General features: G+C 66.9%; 2 protein-coding genes across 2 annotated transcripts; one reads left to right on the top strand and one right to left on the bottom strand.

The window, feature by feature from the left end:
• Nucleotides 1-38: 38 nt before the first annotated feature.
• Nucleotides 39-1,784, bottom strand: THPO (thrombopoietin). The gene is made up of 5 exons (XM_010205324.2): nucleotides 1,607-1,784; nucleotides 1,021-1,148; nucleotides 845-931; nucleotides 458-622; nucleotides 39-367 (listed from the first exon to the last, which is right to left on the bottom strand). The coding sequence occupies exons 1-5, from the start codon at nucleotides 1,644-1,646 to the stop codon at nucleotides 197-199; spliced, it is 591 nt and encodes a 196-aa protein (XP_010203626.2). The 5' UTR covers nucleotides 1,647-1,784; the 3' UTR covers nucleotides 39-196.
• A 7,041-nt stretch (nucleotides 1,785-8,825) lies between these two features.
• CHRD (chordin) lies at nucleotides 8,826-16,404 on the top strand. The gene is made up of 23 exons (XM_062005783.1): nucleotides 8,826-8,961; nucleotides 9,247-9,350; nucleotides 9,886-10,012; nucleotides 10,408-10,554; nucleotides 10,637-10,754; nucleotides 11,606-11,702; nucleotides 11,805-11,946; nucleotides 12,020-12,160; nucleotides 12,659-12,741; nucleotides 12,827-12,974; nucleotides 13,072-13,178; nucleotides 13,264-13,380; nucleotides 13,477-13,633; nucleotides 13,722-13,963; nucleotides 14,050-14,163; nucleotides 14,285-14,479; nucleotides 14,566-14,659; nucleotides 14,770-14,826; nucleotides 14,927-15,030; nucleotides 15,182-15,284; nucleotides 15,404-15,558; nucleotides 15,708-15,801; nucleotides 15,924-16,404. Exons 1-23 carry the CDS (start codon nucleotides 8,844-8,846, stop codon nucleotides 15,989-15,991), a joined length of 2,832 nt encoding a protein of 943 aa, XP_061861767.1. The 5' UTR covers nucleotides 8,826-8,843; the 3' UTR covers nucleotides 15,992-16,404.
• The last annotated feature ends 932 nt before the right edge of the window (nucleotides 16,405-17,336 follow it).

Raw genomic sequence — 17,336 nt, forward strand, 5'->3', positions numbered from 1 at the left:
TTTAGAAAAATAGCTCTTTAATAGTAAAGCATTCACAGTAGAGGTGCCTGCCCGCGTGGGAGCACGGCCTGTGCCAGCTGGTGCGGGGTGCTGCTGCCGCCTGCCTCGGAGGTGGCTGGAGTAACAGGAGCCAACCCTTTCCCAGAGCACAGCTTGCCCAGCAGGATTGCTCTGACCTGGGGCCGGGGGCGAGGCCTCAGCGAGGCTCTCTGCCACCCCCCTGGCCTCGTGTGCACAAGTCCTTGGCCAGGTGGTGGAAGAAGAAGCGCAGCTTGCCCTGCACCAGCTGCCGGTAGGTGAGGAAGATGCCGCTGACGTGCATCTGCTCCACGGAGCGTGGGGAGCAGCCTGGCTCCCAGGGCCCTGCCTGAGAGGTGACAGGGGTGACAAAGCCATCACATGCAGCCCAGCTGGCACCTGCAGCAGGGCAGCCCGGCTTGGGCTGGGGAGGCCTCACCTCCCAGCTGAAGGTCTGCAGGAGCAGGAGGAAGGAGCTGGCGTGTCGGTAAAGCTGGCTCAGCTGCCTGTTCCCACACTCGTGGGGCACCTGCCTCTGTGCCCCGGCCACTGCAGCCACCAGCAGGGACAGGTCGCAGAGGATCTCCTGCCGCTTGCTCTCGTTCTAGGGGAGCAGGCAGAGAGTGGGCTGTGCCCCGGGCCTGATGTGTTCCTCTGCCCGCCCTAGGTCTGGATGGATCCGACCCTTCTTTCCCCACCTCTGTGTTGCTAAGTATGCCCACAGACATGTCCTTCAGTATTTCGGATGCCTGTGCTATCCCTGGAGGCTCCTTCTCCAGCCCCATGTGTGCCCTGGTGCCAGCACCATCCTCCCAGCCCCTCTCACCGATTGAGATTTCCACTGCTGGAGGCTGAAGTCCACCAAGGGCAGGACCACGGGGCAGCTGAGCATAGGCAGGGCCTGGCACTGGTCCTGGGGGGCAGAAGAGATGCCAAGGTGAGATTAGCAGGAGCTGTGTTTGTCCCTGGTCATGTAGTTTTCGGGTAGAACTGTCTCCTCACCACTCTCTTCTCCATGTCCTTGGCTTCCCCGATGTACTTCTGGATGAGTCTGTTGTCACAGACCAGCCGGGTTGGGCTGGCGTGACCCTCTTCCATATTCAGGAGAAAGGATGTGAGGAGGAGCAGTCCTGGGTGAGATGGGGTTACCTTGAGCAACTCCTGCCCAGGGCCATACCTGCAGTGAAACCCCCTGCCGCAGCTGAGTGGGGCCTGGAGGTGCAGGGGGAGGTCTCGGGGACCTGAGGACTGCCTGGCACTGCCCTGGGGTCAGTCAGCGCAGGGGCCCAGTGCTCACTGGGGAGAGCTGAGGTTTCCCCACCGTGCTAAAAGGCCAGTGGTGTATGCCAAGGGGCTGCACAGTCTTGCAGCTCGCCTGCCTGTGCTGCCCTCTGCCACACTGCCGCCCCGCACACCCCTGTGCTCGGTGTGTGCCCATGCTGGCAATGGGCATCTCTCTGCATCCACCTGCCCGGCCGCCCAGCTCGGCACTCCACCTGTCCCCAGAGCCCTGGGCGCAGCCTGTCTCCCGGGGCCGGGTGTGGAGCCCTTCCTGCTCGCTCCTGTCCCCCGTCAGCCGCACACTCACTGTTCAGCTCCATGCTCAGCTGGGGGCTTCGGCCCTGCATCTTCCACCCTGGGGCCAGCGGCTGCTCCCCGGCTCCCGTCCCCCTTCCATGGAGGGCAGCAGTGCCGCGGGCCCCCCGCGAGCTGCCCAGCCGGGACGGGGGGCCGGGGGCCGGGAGCAGCCCCGGGACGGCGCGACGCGGTGCTGCGGCCCCGGCCCGGCCGCCCAGCCGAGGCAGCGCGATTTCCTGTTGTGTCGCCGATGACCTTCGAGCAAAACCGTAGCGGGGGCCCTGGGCCCGGGGGACGGCTTCCTGCCTCCGGCCGCTTCCTCCCTTGGCTCAGGCGCTGGAAGGGCGTCCCCAGGCACCCGCCGGGGCTGCTCACCTGCCCCGGGGCCTGAGTGCCCAGCGGTCGCCGCCTCGGCTGTGCCCGTCCAGGGAGTGAAGGCAGACCTGCCAGAAGAGATGGCAGCGGTGGTGGCACGCAGGGTGGCTGCAGCACCGCTAGCCCTGCCAGGACCCTGCTCCTGACGGTGGCAGCCAGGCAGGAAGGGCACCGGAAACCCTCACCCAGATGCGTGATGGACACCATCCCTGGTCAGCTTCAGCCAGAGGTTGAAACCAAGCAGTTACCCCTTCCCAGAGGTGGACCTCATCCCTCTTGACCCTCACCCAGAGGTGGGCCCCAACCCCAGTGACCCTCACTCAGAGGTGAGCTCCAATCCCTGCATCTGCCACTCAGAGATGGCTCATAGAGGTGGAGATGCCAGATGTGACAGCAGTGCACAGGGACCCCTCCGAGCTGGGGAGGGTGATGGAGCACGGGAGGACTGGACTGCCAAGAACTCCCTGGGGCTGTTTTACCTGGTGCATTGTTTGCTGGGGCAAGGTGGGGATGTCCCTTCCCTGGGTAGAAGAAACACTGGAGGTGTGTCCAGCACCAGGGCCTGGCATGGCTGTGACACCTCCCCAGGTAAAGCCAGCTGCCACCTAGTCTGGCTGCCAGGAGGGCACAGCCCCACATCCCTATGTACTTGCACGTGTGTGTCTGTCTGGCACACGTGTACACACCCACCCTGTGCACACTCAGACCTGTGCACACACACACGCTTCCTGCGGCACAGATCGGGGCACACACTCCGATAACCCCTGGGGCCGCTTCCCTTTAGTGGGGACACCCTCCCCAAGCTCACATCCTCTCACCCTTGGTCTCCCCACAACCCTTGTGCTTCCTGCTCGCAGCCCCACTCCTGCACGCTCCCACCCTGTCCCTGCAGCCGGCGATTCCCGGCAGCGCCTGGCTGGGTGACAGCAGTCCAAGTAAACATCACGGCCCCGCTCGCCTGCCCTGTGTCCCGCTCAGCCCCTGGCAGCCCACCTTGCAGGTTGTGGGGTGCCCGGCCGGTGGGGTTCAGCGGGTGCCACTGTTCCAGGGGGTGAGGCCACGGTCCAAGTCGCCCGGGGCGCGGCTGTGAGACGCAGGAGACATGGGAGACGCAGCAGCGGGGTCAAACACCTCCAGGCTTCCCTTGCATGGCCGTGCCCTGTCTCTGCGGACGTGACAAGCTGCAAACGCGACTGTCAGCTCCCTCAGCCCCTCTGCCGGTGCTGGCCTTGCTCCCGCCACCGCCCCCCACGCCAGTCCCTGCCGTGCCCAGGTCCTCATGCCTCCCTGCATGCAAAGCTGCTGCCCGTGCCAGGCTGGAGAGCTGCGGTGGCCGTGCTCCCTACTCGCCCTCATCACGAACCAAACGAACCCATCAAGGGGAACCAGAAGGCAGCTGGAAACCAGAGGTATGCTTGACCCCAGCAGGCACTGAGGCACCTCAAGGTGTCTGAACTAGTCCCTTCACTCCAAAACGCTCCCTTTGAGCCGTGCCAGAAGCTGGTGGGCCATGGGAGCCCACGCCTGTGGGCAGCCTGGTATTCTGCTGCTGGAAAGGGCAATGCAACAGCATTCGCTGCTCGTGCCAGGGGGCAGGAAGCCGGTCGGGGGCCGAGGGGCTGTGCAGCTGGCCGGATCCTGGTGCCAAGTTTCCCACCTCTCCTTACAGGGTGCAAAGTGCCGGGAATCCTGCTGGGGGGAGGGCAGGGAGGAGGGCAACCGTTCGCACCCACTTCGCCGAGGTGTCAAGAGCAGCCGGAGGTGCCAGGCAATAGTGGAGGGGAGGGGGAAAGAGGGGGACACCGTGGATGGGTGGCACAGCTGCAGTCCCCTCAGGCCACCCAGATGTTCTCCGTGGGCATCTCCAGGATGTCAGTGCAGGGTGGGGGAAGGCGGGGGATGGGAAGCAAACCTGAGCTTCCAGGGGCAGGAAGGGGGGGTCCTGGTCCCTACTTTGAAGCCCCCATAAAAGAGTCCATCATAAAGGGAGGAGAAAGTCAAAGGAACAAAGAGAGCGGCTAATCCGGCGTGAGCAAACAGCCCCGTTTGCTCAGGGCACAGCTGGCCCCAGGGCCAGGGAAAGGAGCACAGCGGGGCTCTGGGGGTGCCAGGCAGTGGGGGACCCTCTGTCCAGGTTGGCCCCCTCCCTGAGCACGGGCAGCCCCCAGGAGCTGGGTGCCCACTAACCCCTCCGGGCCTGTTCTTACATTTGAAAATCACCAATAAACATCCGTGGGCAAGTCTTGCTCCACACTGGCTTCAGCACCCTGCTCTGCTCCCCACAGCCCACCTCAGAAACACACCCTGGTGCTGCTGGGCCAACGGGCTTGCAAGGGGCACCTCGGCCAGGATGTCACAGCGTGGGGGGTGAAGGCTGGCAGGGTTCTCCCCACCTTTCCCAAACTGGCAGGCAATGCACTGCCCGGCACCCTGGTACAAAGCCCAGGGTGCTGCCCAGAGGATGCCCACGGGCAAACCCTCCAGCGCTGCCCTGTAGCAGGGCTCCCTTTCCCCATCCTGCTCCTCGACCCAGCTCCCCACCCCATAGGAGGCACGGGGGGGTCCCAGGAGGGCGTCACTCCCTCCATCCCATGAGGCAGTGAAGGGGTTAATGCCAGGCAGCCAAGCCGCAGGTGGGCGCAAGAATGAAATTCCTTCTCGCTGTCCTGCGAAGTCTGGGCACAAATATTTGCCTGCATGTCCGGTGGGAAGAGGGGGAGACCACCATCACTCTGGGAGCTTGCTAATCCCCATGCCAAATACGGCCCTCCATGCCCTGCATGCCCCCCGCCTTCCTCCCGCTCCCTCACCATGCAGGGCCCTTGAGGAAGGGACACTTGGGGCCAGGGTCACACAGGCGCCTTTGGGTGCTCCTATAAGCAGGGAACTCTATGGCATTGATAGGGTGCTGGGAGCGGGCACCGTGCCCCGAGGCACGGCTGGGATCTGCTTGGTGGGGCAGAGGATGCTGTGGGATCCCCATCCCACTCCCGGAGCTGTGCCCACCGTGGTGGACCAGGCTGGAGGTGGGAGCCCCAGCCAACCCTGCCAGGCCGCAACACGCTCTCAGTAATAAACTCCACGTGCCTGCAGAGAGAAAACAGCCACTTTGCTCCCCCTTCCATCACCCCCCACCCTGAAAGCTGCATCCTCTGCCCCAAATCTGCCAACCCCAAAATGTCCTCCCATCCCCAGACCCCCCTGGCCCTCATCTGGGGCAGCCCAGCCCTGCAAGCCGCCTACCAGTTGTGCAAATATTGCCGGAACAGCTGTAATCCCCGTGTCCAACGTGAATTATGAGATATTTCCACCCATTACGACAGCCCCCCCGCCCCCCCCCCGCCCTGCCGCGTGTGTGCGAGCCCGGGGGGGGATTAGTCACGGGGAAGCACAAAGCTTTGGGGAGGCCACGGGCTCCCTGCGCCCCGCACCAAGGCGGGGCAGGCAAGGGGGGGCTTTTTGGAGAGAGGGGCTGCCCCTGTGCCATCTCGGCTCCAGACTCACGCCTGGCACGGGGATGAGGAGAGGGGGTTGGGGTGCCTGGGAGGCGGTGGGAGGCCGTGGGATGGGGGGCCAGGGCATACGGTTTCGCTTCACCCCCATCCCTGGGGAGCAGAGGCTCCTTCCTGCCGCCCCGAGCCCAGCTCATGTTCAAAGCCGTGAGCAGGCAGCAGCTAATGAGGCCAGACAATAGGGAGCTGCGTGGGGCAGGAACGCTGGCAGAGCCTGCCCTGACACCCCCACGCCAGGCACGCCACGGCCTCGGCACCGCGGCCCTCCGGGACCCTCTGCGGGACCCTCACCGCTGGACAGGGCACGTGCCCACGATGCCTCGTTGGCACAGCAGGCTGCTTTGGAGGGCGGCATCGGGGCGTCCCACCCCACAGGGCCACCACCTCTCCGCCTGGGGCTGCGCCGGGCGCCTGCTCTGGCTCAGGGTGCTGGATGGATGCGGGTGCCCGGCAGGGTGCCCGGGGTTGCCAGCGGCCGGCCGGCTCCGGCCCCATGCAGCTGCAGCTGCCCGCAGCCCGTAGCCCTGTTGGGGCTGTGCCCACGCCAGGCCTGGCTCCTGCCTTTGTGTAGGGCGCTGCCGGCACACATGTGTGGGTGCTGGGAAGCAGCTGGTGGGACTGGGGCCCGTTCCCAGTGCCACCCCCTCCCCAGCGGCACAGAGATCCCTGAGGCACTGAAGCCGTGCTCTGCCCTTTGGCTTAGGGCACGTTTCCAGGGCAGCCTGGGCTGGGGGTGAGGCATGCCTGGGCACAGCTGGGATATCTGTGCCCTCCCTGCCCACATGCCCCCACTGCAGTGGCAATGCCCCCACCTTGGGCAGGAATGCCCAGCACCCTCCTGCCTCACCAGGCCCCATGCCAGCCTTCAACCTGGCTCCCATCCATCCATGCTGCCACCCCGTGCCTCAGTTTCCCCTGTGCCCAGGGCTGTGGCCAGGTGAGTTCCTTGTCTCTGCTTCCTCTTCCCAGGAAAGGGGAGGGAGCATCCCCGGCTGCTTCCCTGCATCCCACGGCTGAGCTGGGAGGCTGTGACGAGCTCTGGGTGTGCGGAGCCAGCACCGGATTCCTGGCACCGGCGTGGCAGCCGGGAGCCATTGCCTGCCTCCTCCCTGCTCTCATCCTGCCACCGCTGAGGGCTGCTGCCGCACCACAGCGGGCATGGCGTGGGGATACTGGCATAGCCGTGCAGACCCCAGCCTGCCGCTGCCCGCCGTGCTGCAGGACCCGGGGACAGTGGGGACACTGGGAGAGAGAGGGGACAGGTTGGTGGCACTGCCAGGGACAGCAGGGAGGGCACTAGGCTGGGGGGTGCCATGCTGCCGGGCATGGTCCCCGCTTGCAGAACATGCATGCAAGGAGCAGAGCTTCGGGCATGGGGTGTGTCCAGGGGATGCCCAGGGCCCTGGCACTGTCCCAGCCCTGGTGATGCCAGCATGCCATCCTGCCCTTGCCGCCAGCTCCAACTCCTTCCACTGGGCAAGGCCCTGGCACGGCCAAGCCCCTGTGCCCCGGGAGAAGTGCCCGCTGCGTGGGGACACGCGCCAGACCAGGGCAGGGGACGGGCTGGGGCGGCCGTGGGCAAGTCAGGGATGGGCAATGCCCCGTGGGCTGGCATCGAGGGCATGGGGCGGTGGGCTGCAGCCCCCCCAGCCGCTCGCCGGGCTACGGGGAGGCCCAGGAGGAGCCTTCTGGGGAGGCAGGGGCCTGTTGTGCTCCAGCTGTGCCGTGTTTCCCTGGCTACACCGCACAGCTGGCCGGGTGTTTGTACCGCCCGGAGTTGATTTTGGCAGCCCAGCGCTTCCCCCTCCTCCCCTTCCCACCCGCCTTCCCCTGCACGGGAGCCCGCCTGCCACGCACCCACCACCCCTCCCTGCCACCCTCGGTGGGGATGCCAAGGGACACGAGTGGCACCCCATCCCCGCTGGCAGCCCCTCCCCTCCAGCCCCCCTCCCCGTGATACGTGCCTCAGTTTCCCCAGCTGGATGATGCATTTCCATGGTCTCTGCTCACTGCCCACTGCCACCACCCTCACCAGCCTGGGCACACATGGGTGAAGGGCGGGACTGCTGGGTGCTGCTCTCAGCCTCCTCCATGGCTGCCCCTTCCTCTCCCCCGGCTTGGGAATCCAGTCACCCGGGCTCCTGTGCCCCTGCAGCCACTGGCACTGGTGTGTAGGAGCCAGTGGTCCCACTCTGGAGCCTTCATCTACTCAGGGTGGGCAGCAGCCAGAGAGATTCGTGGGTGTCAGGGGCACACAATGTGGGGTGTGTGCAACTTTGCAGAGTGAAATGTGGATTAGGGGGGAGCTGGGGACATGCTTTGGGGGTAAATGCCTAGGAGTTCTGAGTGGATGGAGGATCGGTATGTCCTTGGGAAGGGCTGGCTGTGGGCGAGAGGTGTGTCCCCCACAAGGGACTGTGTGGATGGCCGGTCCCTGCAGTGCCCCATGTTGTGGGGTGGCAAGTAGCCTGGGAGGGGGCTGCATGGATGTAGGAGTCCCCAGGATGTGCGGCGCTGGGAGGGGGGACGACCTGGGAGGGCTCATGCCTGAAGGTGGGCTGCGTGGACAGGGATGCCCCGTGCCCAGGAAATGCTCCACGCCAGGAGAGAGTACATGGATAGAGGAGGATATTTGAATGCCTTATTCCCGGGGAAACTTATGTGGGTGGGGGACTCCCTGGGGAGGCGAGGGGGCTCATGTCCTGGAGAGGTACAAGGATGAGGGTGTATCCAGGATGTCCAGTGCCCAGGAGCACCCCAAGCTCCGGGAAAGGGATGTGGAGGGTGGTGGTGGTGTCGCCACAATGCCCTGCGTCCCGCTGCATGTTGTCTGGACTGGGGGGGAGTGGGGGTATCCCCAAGACGCCCAGCCCGAGGGATGGCATGTGATGAAGGCATCGCTCGGGTACCCCACACCTTGGGGCTGGCACTCAGGCGGGGATGCTGTGCGCCCGGGGGTCCCCATACCCGAGGGGTGGAGACAACGCATGGGGGGGATCCAGAGGACACCCCGCGCCCGGCGGTCCCTCACGCCCGGTAGAGCAGCTGCGTGCCCCGGGGTGCCGCGGGCCTGCCCGTGCCCGGCGGGGGGCGGCGGGGCCCGGGGGGCGGAGGGGGGGGGGCGTTGAGGGGTGTCGGAGCGCGGCGGGGGCGCGTCCCCCCCCCCCCCGCCCGGCCGCTGCCTGCGCCTCATTAGCGGGGCCTTTGTTTGCACAGGGCTCGCAGCTCCCGCTTGCCCATGCCGCCGCCTATAAAGCGGAGCCGGAGCCGGCGGCCGGGCAGAGGCGGCGGCAGCGACCGGCAGCGCCCGGCCCCCCCTCCCCGCCCCCGGCCGCCTGCCTGCCCCGGCCGGCCGGCACCATGCTCGCCGCGCTGCTCCTGCTGCTCGCCCTGCTGTTGCCCGGCCGCGCCGCCCGCCCCAAGCTCGCCCTGCCCATCCGGCCCGACACGGACCCGCTGCCCGCCGGGGGGGTGGCAGGTAGGAGCGATACCCCCTTCCTCCTCCCCTCCCTCCGGGCACCCCCCGTCCTATCCCAGCCGCTGCCGCACCCCCGCTTCGTGCGCTCCCGTCCCTGCCACCCGCACCTCCGTCCTTCAACCCCACAGCCCCCCCCCCCCACCTTCTTGGGCCCCGCATCCCGCCCCCCCGGGACTGGCACCGGCGGCGGGAGCGGCCGGGGCTGAGGCAGGGGGGTGCCCGCGGCCCGGAGCTGACTGGAGCTCCGGCGGTGGGTGGGATGGGGTCGGGGGGGCGTCTCCGCAGGTTGCGCTTTCGGGGGGCAATTCTATGCCCTGGAGGAGACGTGGCACCCGGACCTGGGGGAGCCCTTCGGGGTCATGCGCTGCGTCATCTGCCACTGCGAGCCGGTGAGTGCCCCCGCAGCCCCCCCACCCCCAGGGCATCCCCCAGGATCCGGCACCGCTAGGGAGGGGGCTGGCAGGGGGGGAGTCCGACCCCTTCATTCCAAACACACCCCCCTCGGGTCCCTCCAGCCAGCCGGACACCTGGATGTGTGCGGTCCCCCCGCCGCAGCAGCGGGGAGGAGAAGGAGGGTTTAAAAGATTAGGCTTCATTCTTCCTCCCTCTCCTCGGGAATGGCCCCCGGGTCCCCCCTTCCCCCCTCCCCGGCTCCGAGCAGCCCCCCGAGGCCGGGGCTGGCGGGGCCGCACACAGCTGGGCAGGCGGCTGGGGGCCGTGGGGAGGGGGCCCAGCCTTGGCTGCCGTACAGGCAGCTGGGGGCTGTGCAAGGTGTCCGGGCTGCTTGGGAGGGCTCCAGATGGGCCGGGATCGGGGGAGCCAGGCTATGCCGGGGGGCAGAGCACCTTGGCACGCTTTGGCACAGCTTGGTAAGCCTTGGCTCACTTTGGCACGGCTCTCCCGGGCTCTTCACGCCCCTCGCAGCAGCGGAACCGCCGAGGGAAGCCAGCGGGGAAAGTGAACTGCAAGAACATGAAGCAGGACTGCCCCGTGCCCGCCTGCCCTCGGGCCACGCTGCTGCCCGGGCACTGCTGCCACACCTGCCCCAAAGGTGAGGCCGGCGGGCACTGCCCTGCGGGGAGCCCCCCGCACACAGGGTCCCGCGTGGGGGTGGGAAGAGGGGGCACATGCTCCCCAAAAAGGGCTGCTGGCTTTGTTACCGAGGTTGCCAGTGCCCTCTGGCTGCCATGAGGTACTGGGCAGGGGGAAGCCCGGGTGAGCACAGCCATCCCTGGGAGGGTGCAGAGAGGGTGCACAGGGCTAAACACCCTACCTGTCCCCCTGCCTGTGCCCAGCATGGCCCCTGCCCCCCACACAGGGTCCCACAGGGACTCACAGGGCACTTCGCAGTCTACCTTGGGAGAGGGAGGACTAATTACTGCCCCCAGCTCTTGGGCACGAGCAGCCTGGTGCAACGGTCTTCCCTTTGTGCCTACCCCATGCCAGCCTTGCCGAGCCCCCCGGAGAAAAGTGCTGCACCCCACTTCGACACCTTTGAGTACTTCCAGGACAAGGGTGACGACCTGGACAAAGCCTACAATGACCGCTCCTACCTCAGCTCCGAGGGACTGGCCCGTGACGATGCCCGCACAGGTGAGCTGCCCGCCCGGACGGGCCACTGCGGGGCTGGGCACTCTCCCGTGCTCCCCCACCACCATTGGCATCCCCTCCCCAGAGTTCGTGGCCTTGCTGACGAGTGGCCCGGAGCCCTGGCACCCCACGTCGAGCGCGGTGGCCAAGGCTCGCTTCACCCTGCTGCGCTCCTACCTGCTCTTCTCCATCAGCTACGAGCGGTGAGTCGCGCCCCGCAGGCTGGCATCGCGGGCACCCCCTTGGGAAAGGCGGGGGGATGCTGCAGTGCTCGTGCTTCCATTTCCCCTCCCATGCCCCCCACCCGCCGTGCTGCCACAGCCTGGCATCGGCAGGGTGAGAGATTTGGAGGGGGAGATGTGCTGGGGGTGCAGCCCGGGGGAACAGCCGGGATTGCGGCACAGCCGCGGCGCCGGGGCGGCCTCGCCCCTTCCCTCCAGGTCTGGAGCGGGAAGGCGCGGGAACGGCTCCAGGGCTGCGTGGGGGACGTGGGTACAGCGGGACACAGGCGCCGGGCTGGCACCAGCGGGCACCGGCGGGCGCTGCGCCGGGGTCCCCCGTCCTCGCCCTGCCCTCCCCGGATGCCCGCCACTGGCGGAGCCTCTGCTCTCCCTCCCTCCCTCCTTCCCGCTCCAGTTCCTTCTGCTCTTCCTCGCTTCCAGGCCCCTTTGCATAGTAAAGTGGTGACTAATTTCCAGCTCCAACCGAGGGAGCCAAACGGAGCCGAAAATGCTCCTTATTTACAGCCAGGCCCGAGCGCTTGGCTCCCGGCGGGTCCTGCCCTGTCGACTCTCCCAGCAGAGATCCCCCTGCCTGCTCAGTGCCACTTTGGCACTGCCCTGGGGTAGGGGAGCCCAGAGCACCCGTGCCGAGCCAGTGCCCACTGGGACTGCAGCTCACACTCCAGGGGGACATCACCCTTCTCTTTCCCACCCCAAATCATTGAGTGACCCCCTTGTGCCCTCTCCAACACACCCCTGTGCCCGGTGCTGAGCAGTGCCAGGAGGTGGGGGGCCGGGCAGGGGGTCCTTGCTCACTCCCTGGGTGCCCACAGGCTGGGGCGACCGAGCCGGGTGCGTTTCAGTGACCCTGAGGGCAATGTGCTTTTCGAACACCCCGTGCAGAAGAGCGCTGCCCCCGAGGACGGCATGGTGAGAGGGATAGGGGGGCTATGGGGGGCACGGCCTCCCTTTCTCCCTTTCCCGGGCCTGCAGTGGCCCCCAGCCCCTGCCCATCCTTGCCCTCTCCTGTAGCTCTGCGGGATGTGGAGGACAGTGTCCAAGGCCAATGTGCAGCTTCTGCGTGGGGAGCAGCTCCGCGTGTCCCTCATCACACGGGCACAGCCATCCGGAGAGGTCCACGGGCACATCCTCAAGCACCGGGCACTCTTTGCAGGTGAGTCTGGCTCCCGCATGCCCGCCCAGCAGGTGCCCCCACGATGCCCCTCACGGCCCCTCTCCTCACATAGAGACTTTTGGTGCCATCCTGACCTCGTCAGACCCTGGACACCTGGGCGCTGGGGGCATGGCCATGCTGACGCTGAGCGACACTGAGAACAACCTGCACTTCATCCTCATGGCCCGGGGGCTGCTGGAGCCTGGCTCTGGGGGTGAGGGTGGGCACGAGCATCCCACGGAGCCTGGCACTGCCCAGGGAACTGTGTAGGGCGAGAGGGCAGCTGGGTGGCTCAGCATGCATAGGTCAGCATCTGTGGGGTGGGCATTGGAGCATGGGCTGGGTTTGTGGGTATAGGGGCTGTGCATGGCATGGGATGGGGGCGTGCTCAGGGGTTGTTGCACTGGTTGGAGTGTGCAAGGATGGGAGAGGGATGTGTACCTCCAGGGGGGTGTGGGGTGAGAGGATGCTGGACGGCTCATAGGCTGTGGGGGCCAGTGTGCCAGTTTGGGATGTGGGTTGTGCAGGGATTTGGGGGTGCAGTGGGGAACAGTGTGTGGGCACACAGGATGGGACTGGCAGCTGGCAAGAGAGTGAGGGATTGGGTGCAGGGGTTTTGGGAGCGGTAGGCACATGGGTGGGTTTGGGAGGCAGAGGGCTGGTGCTCACAGAACTCTGGTCCAGCGAGTCCAACCCTCTGTGCCATGGCCAGAATCACCCCGGGTGCCCCTGCGGGTCCGCATCCTGCACCAGGACCAGACGCTGCGGGAGATCCATGCCAACATCACTGCGGAGGTAAAGCCGTCGCTCCCCCCGTGCCTCGCCAGCCGCAGCGCCCGCTGTGCTGGGCTGAGCTGTGGCACCGTGCCCTCCCTGGCAGGACCCCGACTTCGCAGAGGTGCTGAGCGAGCTGTCTGCCCACGAGCTGCAGTGGCTGGTGCAGGGGCAGCTCCGCATCATGGCTGAGACAGAGGGGCGGCATGCGCGCCAGCTCATGGGCACCATCACCACCCGCCGCAGCTGTGACAGTGAGCACACGCCGGGCACCCCGGGGTGCAGGGGGGGTGGCTGTGCTTCCCCATGCCAACCTCTCCCCCCTCTCGTGCCTCTCTCCCCGGGCTGAAGCCATCCAGAGTGTGCTGTGTGGAGCAGACGCGTTGCTGCCCACCAAGACAGGGGCCGTGGGCTCGGCCAAGCTGGCACTTCATGAGAATGGCACCCTGGAGTACCAGGTAAGTGAGGGGCACAGATCTCTCTCCCAGGGGTCCCTAGGGGTGTCTTCCCCACTGGTGCTGCCCCTCAGCACCCTTCTTGTAGGTGCAGGTTGTAGGCACTGCCAGCGAGGTGGTGAGCATCACGCTGGAGACCAAACCCCGGCGGAAGAGCAAGAGGAATGTCCTGTTCGACATGACACCCAGCTACAGGGACGGGCTGGTGAGTGCTGGGTGGCACTGGGTGGGGAATGGCACTGGGTGGGGAATGGCACTTTGAGACCTTGTCCCAAACCCCATGGTGTCCTACTGGCGGCAGGCACAAGGTGCCTGGCAGAGCCCCAGCGCCCGCGATGCCCACATGCTGCTGCAGAACGAGCTCTTCCTCAACGTGGCCACCAAGGACTGGGCTGAGGGTGAGCTGCGGGGCCAGATCATCTCCCTGCCCTACAGCGGGCTGCTTGCCCGCTACACAGGTACCTTGGGGAGCACCAGAGGTGGAGAGGGGGGACAGCGGGGCACAGCTCCCTCCCGCCCCCTCTCATGGCCCCTGTCTGTGTGCAGAGATGCCTGTGGCGCTGGCGGGGCAGCTGGTGTCCCCCCCGGTGAGCAGCGGGGCCGGGGGCCATGCCTGGCTCTCACTGGACGAGCACTGTCACCTGCATTACGAGATCTCGGTGGCGGGGCTGGGCCGCCCGACCGACGGCACCGTGAGCGCCCACCTGCACGGAGTGGCCGAGCTGGGCGAGCTGGGCGCCCGGCCCCACCAGCACAAGCGCCTGCTCAAGGGTTTCTACAGCACCGAGGTGAGGGGGGCACCCACTCAGGATGTCCCACAGTGGGCACCGGGCCAGCCCTCACACCCACCCCGGTGCTGATCTCACCCTGACAGGCTCAGGGGGTGGTGAAGGACCTGGATACCGACCTGCTGCAGCACCTGGCCCAGGGCACCGCTTTCCTGCAAGTCAGCACCAAAGCCCATCCCCATGGCGAGATGCGGGGACGGGTAGGTCCCAGCAGCCCCACGTGGGATGTGCTGTGGTCATGGTTGCCCCCTCCACCAGCCCTGAGTAGGGGAAGCTGGGTCCCTGCTGGTGCCAACCCTCCTGCTCCATGCCCCCATCCAGGTGCACATCCCCAACCAGTGCCACGCAGGAGGGACCCGCCTGGCCCCAGAGGAGGCTGAGCAGGGCCTCAAGAGCAAGGACCTGGAGCAGCTGCAGAAGGACCCCAACTCCTGCTTCTTCGAGGGGCAGCACCGGGCACATGGCACCCGCTGGGCACCTGACTATGACAAGAAATGCTCCATCTGCAGCTGCCAGGCATGGCCCGGGGTGGGGAGCAAGCTGGAGAGCAGCACCCACCAGCAGCGCACACCTGTAATGAGCCCTGTCCCTCTCACCCCCAGAAGCGCACGGTGATCTGTGACCCCATCCTGTGCCAGCCCCTCAACTGTACCCGCCAGGTGCACCCTGAGGATCTCTGCTGCCCAATCTGCGAGGGTACTTGGGGGCCAGGGTTCCCAGGCAGGGGGCCAGGGGAGCAGGGGGATTCCCCATGAGTAGGGGAAGATCCCACTCTGAGCCTCTGCACCTCCCTCTTTTCCTTGCAGACAAGAAGATGGAGCAGGAGGAGCTGAAGCTGGAAAAGGCACGGGATAGTAGCGAGGGTGAGTCCCAGCAGGCATGGGCTGAGGGGCCAGGTCTGCTCCCCTGGCCTCCCCACCTTCCCCTACGGGGGCTGTACTCCCCCTCCTTCTCCTTTCCCAGGCTGCTACTTTGACGGGGACAAGACATGGCGAGGCTCTGGCACACGCTGGCACCCTGTCGTGCCCCCCTTTGGCCTCATCAAATGTGCCATTTGCACCTGCAAAGTGAGTGTAGCTCCTAATTCTCCCCTCCAGACCTCCACCCTGCCCCAGCACCCATGCTGGCTGCCCTGAGCTGCCGGGCACTGTAGCTCAAGCCCGGGAGGGGGACCCGTGCCTCGTGCCCCCCCTGCCGAGCCCCCTGCGCTCCCCACAGGGCACCACGGGCGAAGTGCACTGTGAGAAGGTGCAGTGCCCGCGGCTCACCTGCGCCAACCCCGTGCGCGCCAGCCCCTCCGACTGCTGCAAGCAGTGCCCAGGTACCGGCTCCCCCGCCCCCTGCTCTCCCGGCGCCACCCCCCCGGCCCCTGCGCCCCCCGGTGCCGCCGCCGCCGGTGCCCGGCTGCGTGCCGCCCCTTCCCCGTGCCCTCCCCCGCAGCCCCGGAGAGGAGCATCCCCGAGCTGGCCGACAGCATGCAGGCGGACGGGCCGCGGGCGTGCCGCTTCGGGCGCCGCTGGTACCTCAACAACGAGAGCTGGCACCCCTCCGTGCCACCCTTCGGCGAAATGAAGTGTATCCTGTGCTGGTGTGTGGTGAGTGTGCCGGGACGCGTGCCGGGACGGGTGGGAGAGCAGCCTGAGGGGGCACTCCGGGGACCTACCGTACCCCGGGGAGCTGCCACCCCCCGCCGGCCGTGCTCAGCCCCCCACCCCCGTGCTGAGCCCCGCTTTCCGCCCCGCAGTCGGGGGAGACGCACTGCCAGCGCCAGGAGTGCCCGCCGGCCGCCTGCGCCAGCCCTGCCAGGAGGGACAACCCGTGCTGCGCCAAGTGCCGCCGTGAGTGCCAGGGCTCCCCCGACCTCCCCCGCCCCCTTGAGCCCAAACCGAGTCCGGGACCGACCCCAGCACCCTCCTGGCACCCGCTCCGCCCGTCTCTCAGCGCCTCTTTCCCCGCACAGCCCCAGACGTGCCCCCGGACGTGCGGGAGAAGGTGTCGGCCGGCGGCCCGGAGGCGTGGAGCCGCTGAGCAGCGAGGGCTGCCCGGAGCGGAGCGCAGCCGGGCGACGGTGCAGCCGGGCCGGGCGGCTGGGGGTGCCCCGCCGCCCAGCCCCCCAGCGTGGGGGCACAGAGGAGCACGGCAGAGTGAAGGCGGCCAGGCGCCCAGCCTGGGCACCCCGTCTCGGTGTGGCCACGGTGCCCGGGCTGCCCTGCCCGCTCCTGCCAGCAGGCAGCGGCCAGGCTGCCGGAGCCCAGGGCACCCGTTGCCCTCCTGCTCCGAGCCCCCCTGGCCCGTGGGCGCGTGCGGTGGGCATCGTGCCCACCTTGTACATAGTGTAAAATCCCTCCAGCCCCCATCTTGCTGTGCCCACCTCGGCTCAGCTGGGCTCGTCACATAATTTATGGTGCCTGTGGATGGGGGTCCCGATATATTTATTAAACCCAGAGCTATTGCCCACCTGCCTCCCCGTCTCTTCCTCACAGGAGCAGGGCTGTGCCCTGCAGCCCCCCCAGCAACAGGGGGAGTTGGAGGCTCTGGCCTTGTTGAGTTTGGGGGTTGTATGCTAAGGGGAGAGCTGGGGGCATGGGGCCTCGGAGACAGTACCAGGATAGAGGCCATGGGGTAGTACTTGTAGAGTGACACTGGACAGGACCATAGCAGGGTCCAGTGCCCATGGCTGGGGCCACACTGCCAGCCCTGGCTATACCCATGGCAGGGGCTATGGGTGCAGCACCTGGGGACGATGCCCACCAGCAGAGAGACAGCAGAACTGTGTCCCCAGCACCTCCATGGTGGCACATAGACAGGGCCTTAGACCAGGTGCCACCCACAGATATGCCCGCCCACAGAACCCACAGCTAGCCAAGTGCCACCGGCTGGGTGTGCCACACAGCCACCCGTACTGGTGCCAGGGAAGACTGGCACAGGCTCTGGGACAACACTCTTCCAGTTACCCCAGTCCAGCTGCACTGGACTGAGGCCTCACAGAGCTCCCACGACTCATGGAAGCCCCAGTGCTGCCACTAGCCCTTTGGTCTTCAGTGTGAGGGACTGGGGCAATTCTGGGGACATGCCTGTGCTGTACTGGGAGGGCTGGGACAGCACCAGAGCTATACTGGGCTATACCGGAGTGGTGCGAGAGCTGTAAGGGAAGTGACAGTGGACTCTACTGGGAGAGCATGGAAGCATCCTGGCACACCACTGCCATAGTGGGACAGTGTCCACCTGCACTGGGACTGCACTAGAGGTGACACTAGGGTAGTGGTAGAGCAAGAGAGGGATGGTGCTGGGTCATGTCAGACTGGCACAGAACCCTAGGTGCTGAGCCGCCTGTCCTGCCCCATGCATGCCCATGCCTCTGTGGGTGCCCGTG

Source organism: Colius striatus, chromosome 12 (assembly GCF_028858725.1).
Source record: "Colius striatus isolate bColStr4 chromosome 12, bColStr4.1.hap1, whole genome shotgun sequence".
NCBI lineage: Eukaryota > Metazoa > Chordata > Aves > Coliiformes > Coliidae > Colius > Colius striatus.

Coding starts and splice junctions, on each gene's coding strand:
- THPO (XM_010205324.2), bottom strand. CDS start 1,646: ATGCAGGGCCGAAGCCCCCAGCTGAGCATGGAGCTGAACA. Junction 623..844: donor AGCAGTGGAAATCTCAATCG/GTGAGAGGGGCT, acceptor CTGCTCCCCTAG/AACGAGAGCAAGCGGCAGGA. Junction 368..457: donor TGCAGACCTTCAGCTGGGAG/GTGAGGCCTCCC, acceptor GTCACCTCTCAG/GCAGGGCCCTGGGAGCCAGG.
- CHRD (XM_062005783.1), top strand. CDS start 8,844: ATGCTCGCCGCGCTGCTCCTGCTGCTCGCCCTGCTGTTGCCCGGCCGC. Junction 11,703..11,804: donor CTGCCCCCGAGGACGGCATG/GTGAGAGGGATA, acceptor CCTCTCCTGTAG/CTCTGCGGGATGTGGAGGAC. Junction 15,802..15,923: donor GTGCTGCGCCAAGTGCCGCC/GTGAGTGCCAGG, acceptor TTCCCCGCACAG/CCCCAGACGTGCCCCCGGAC.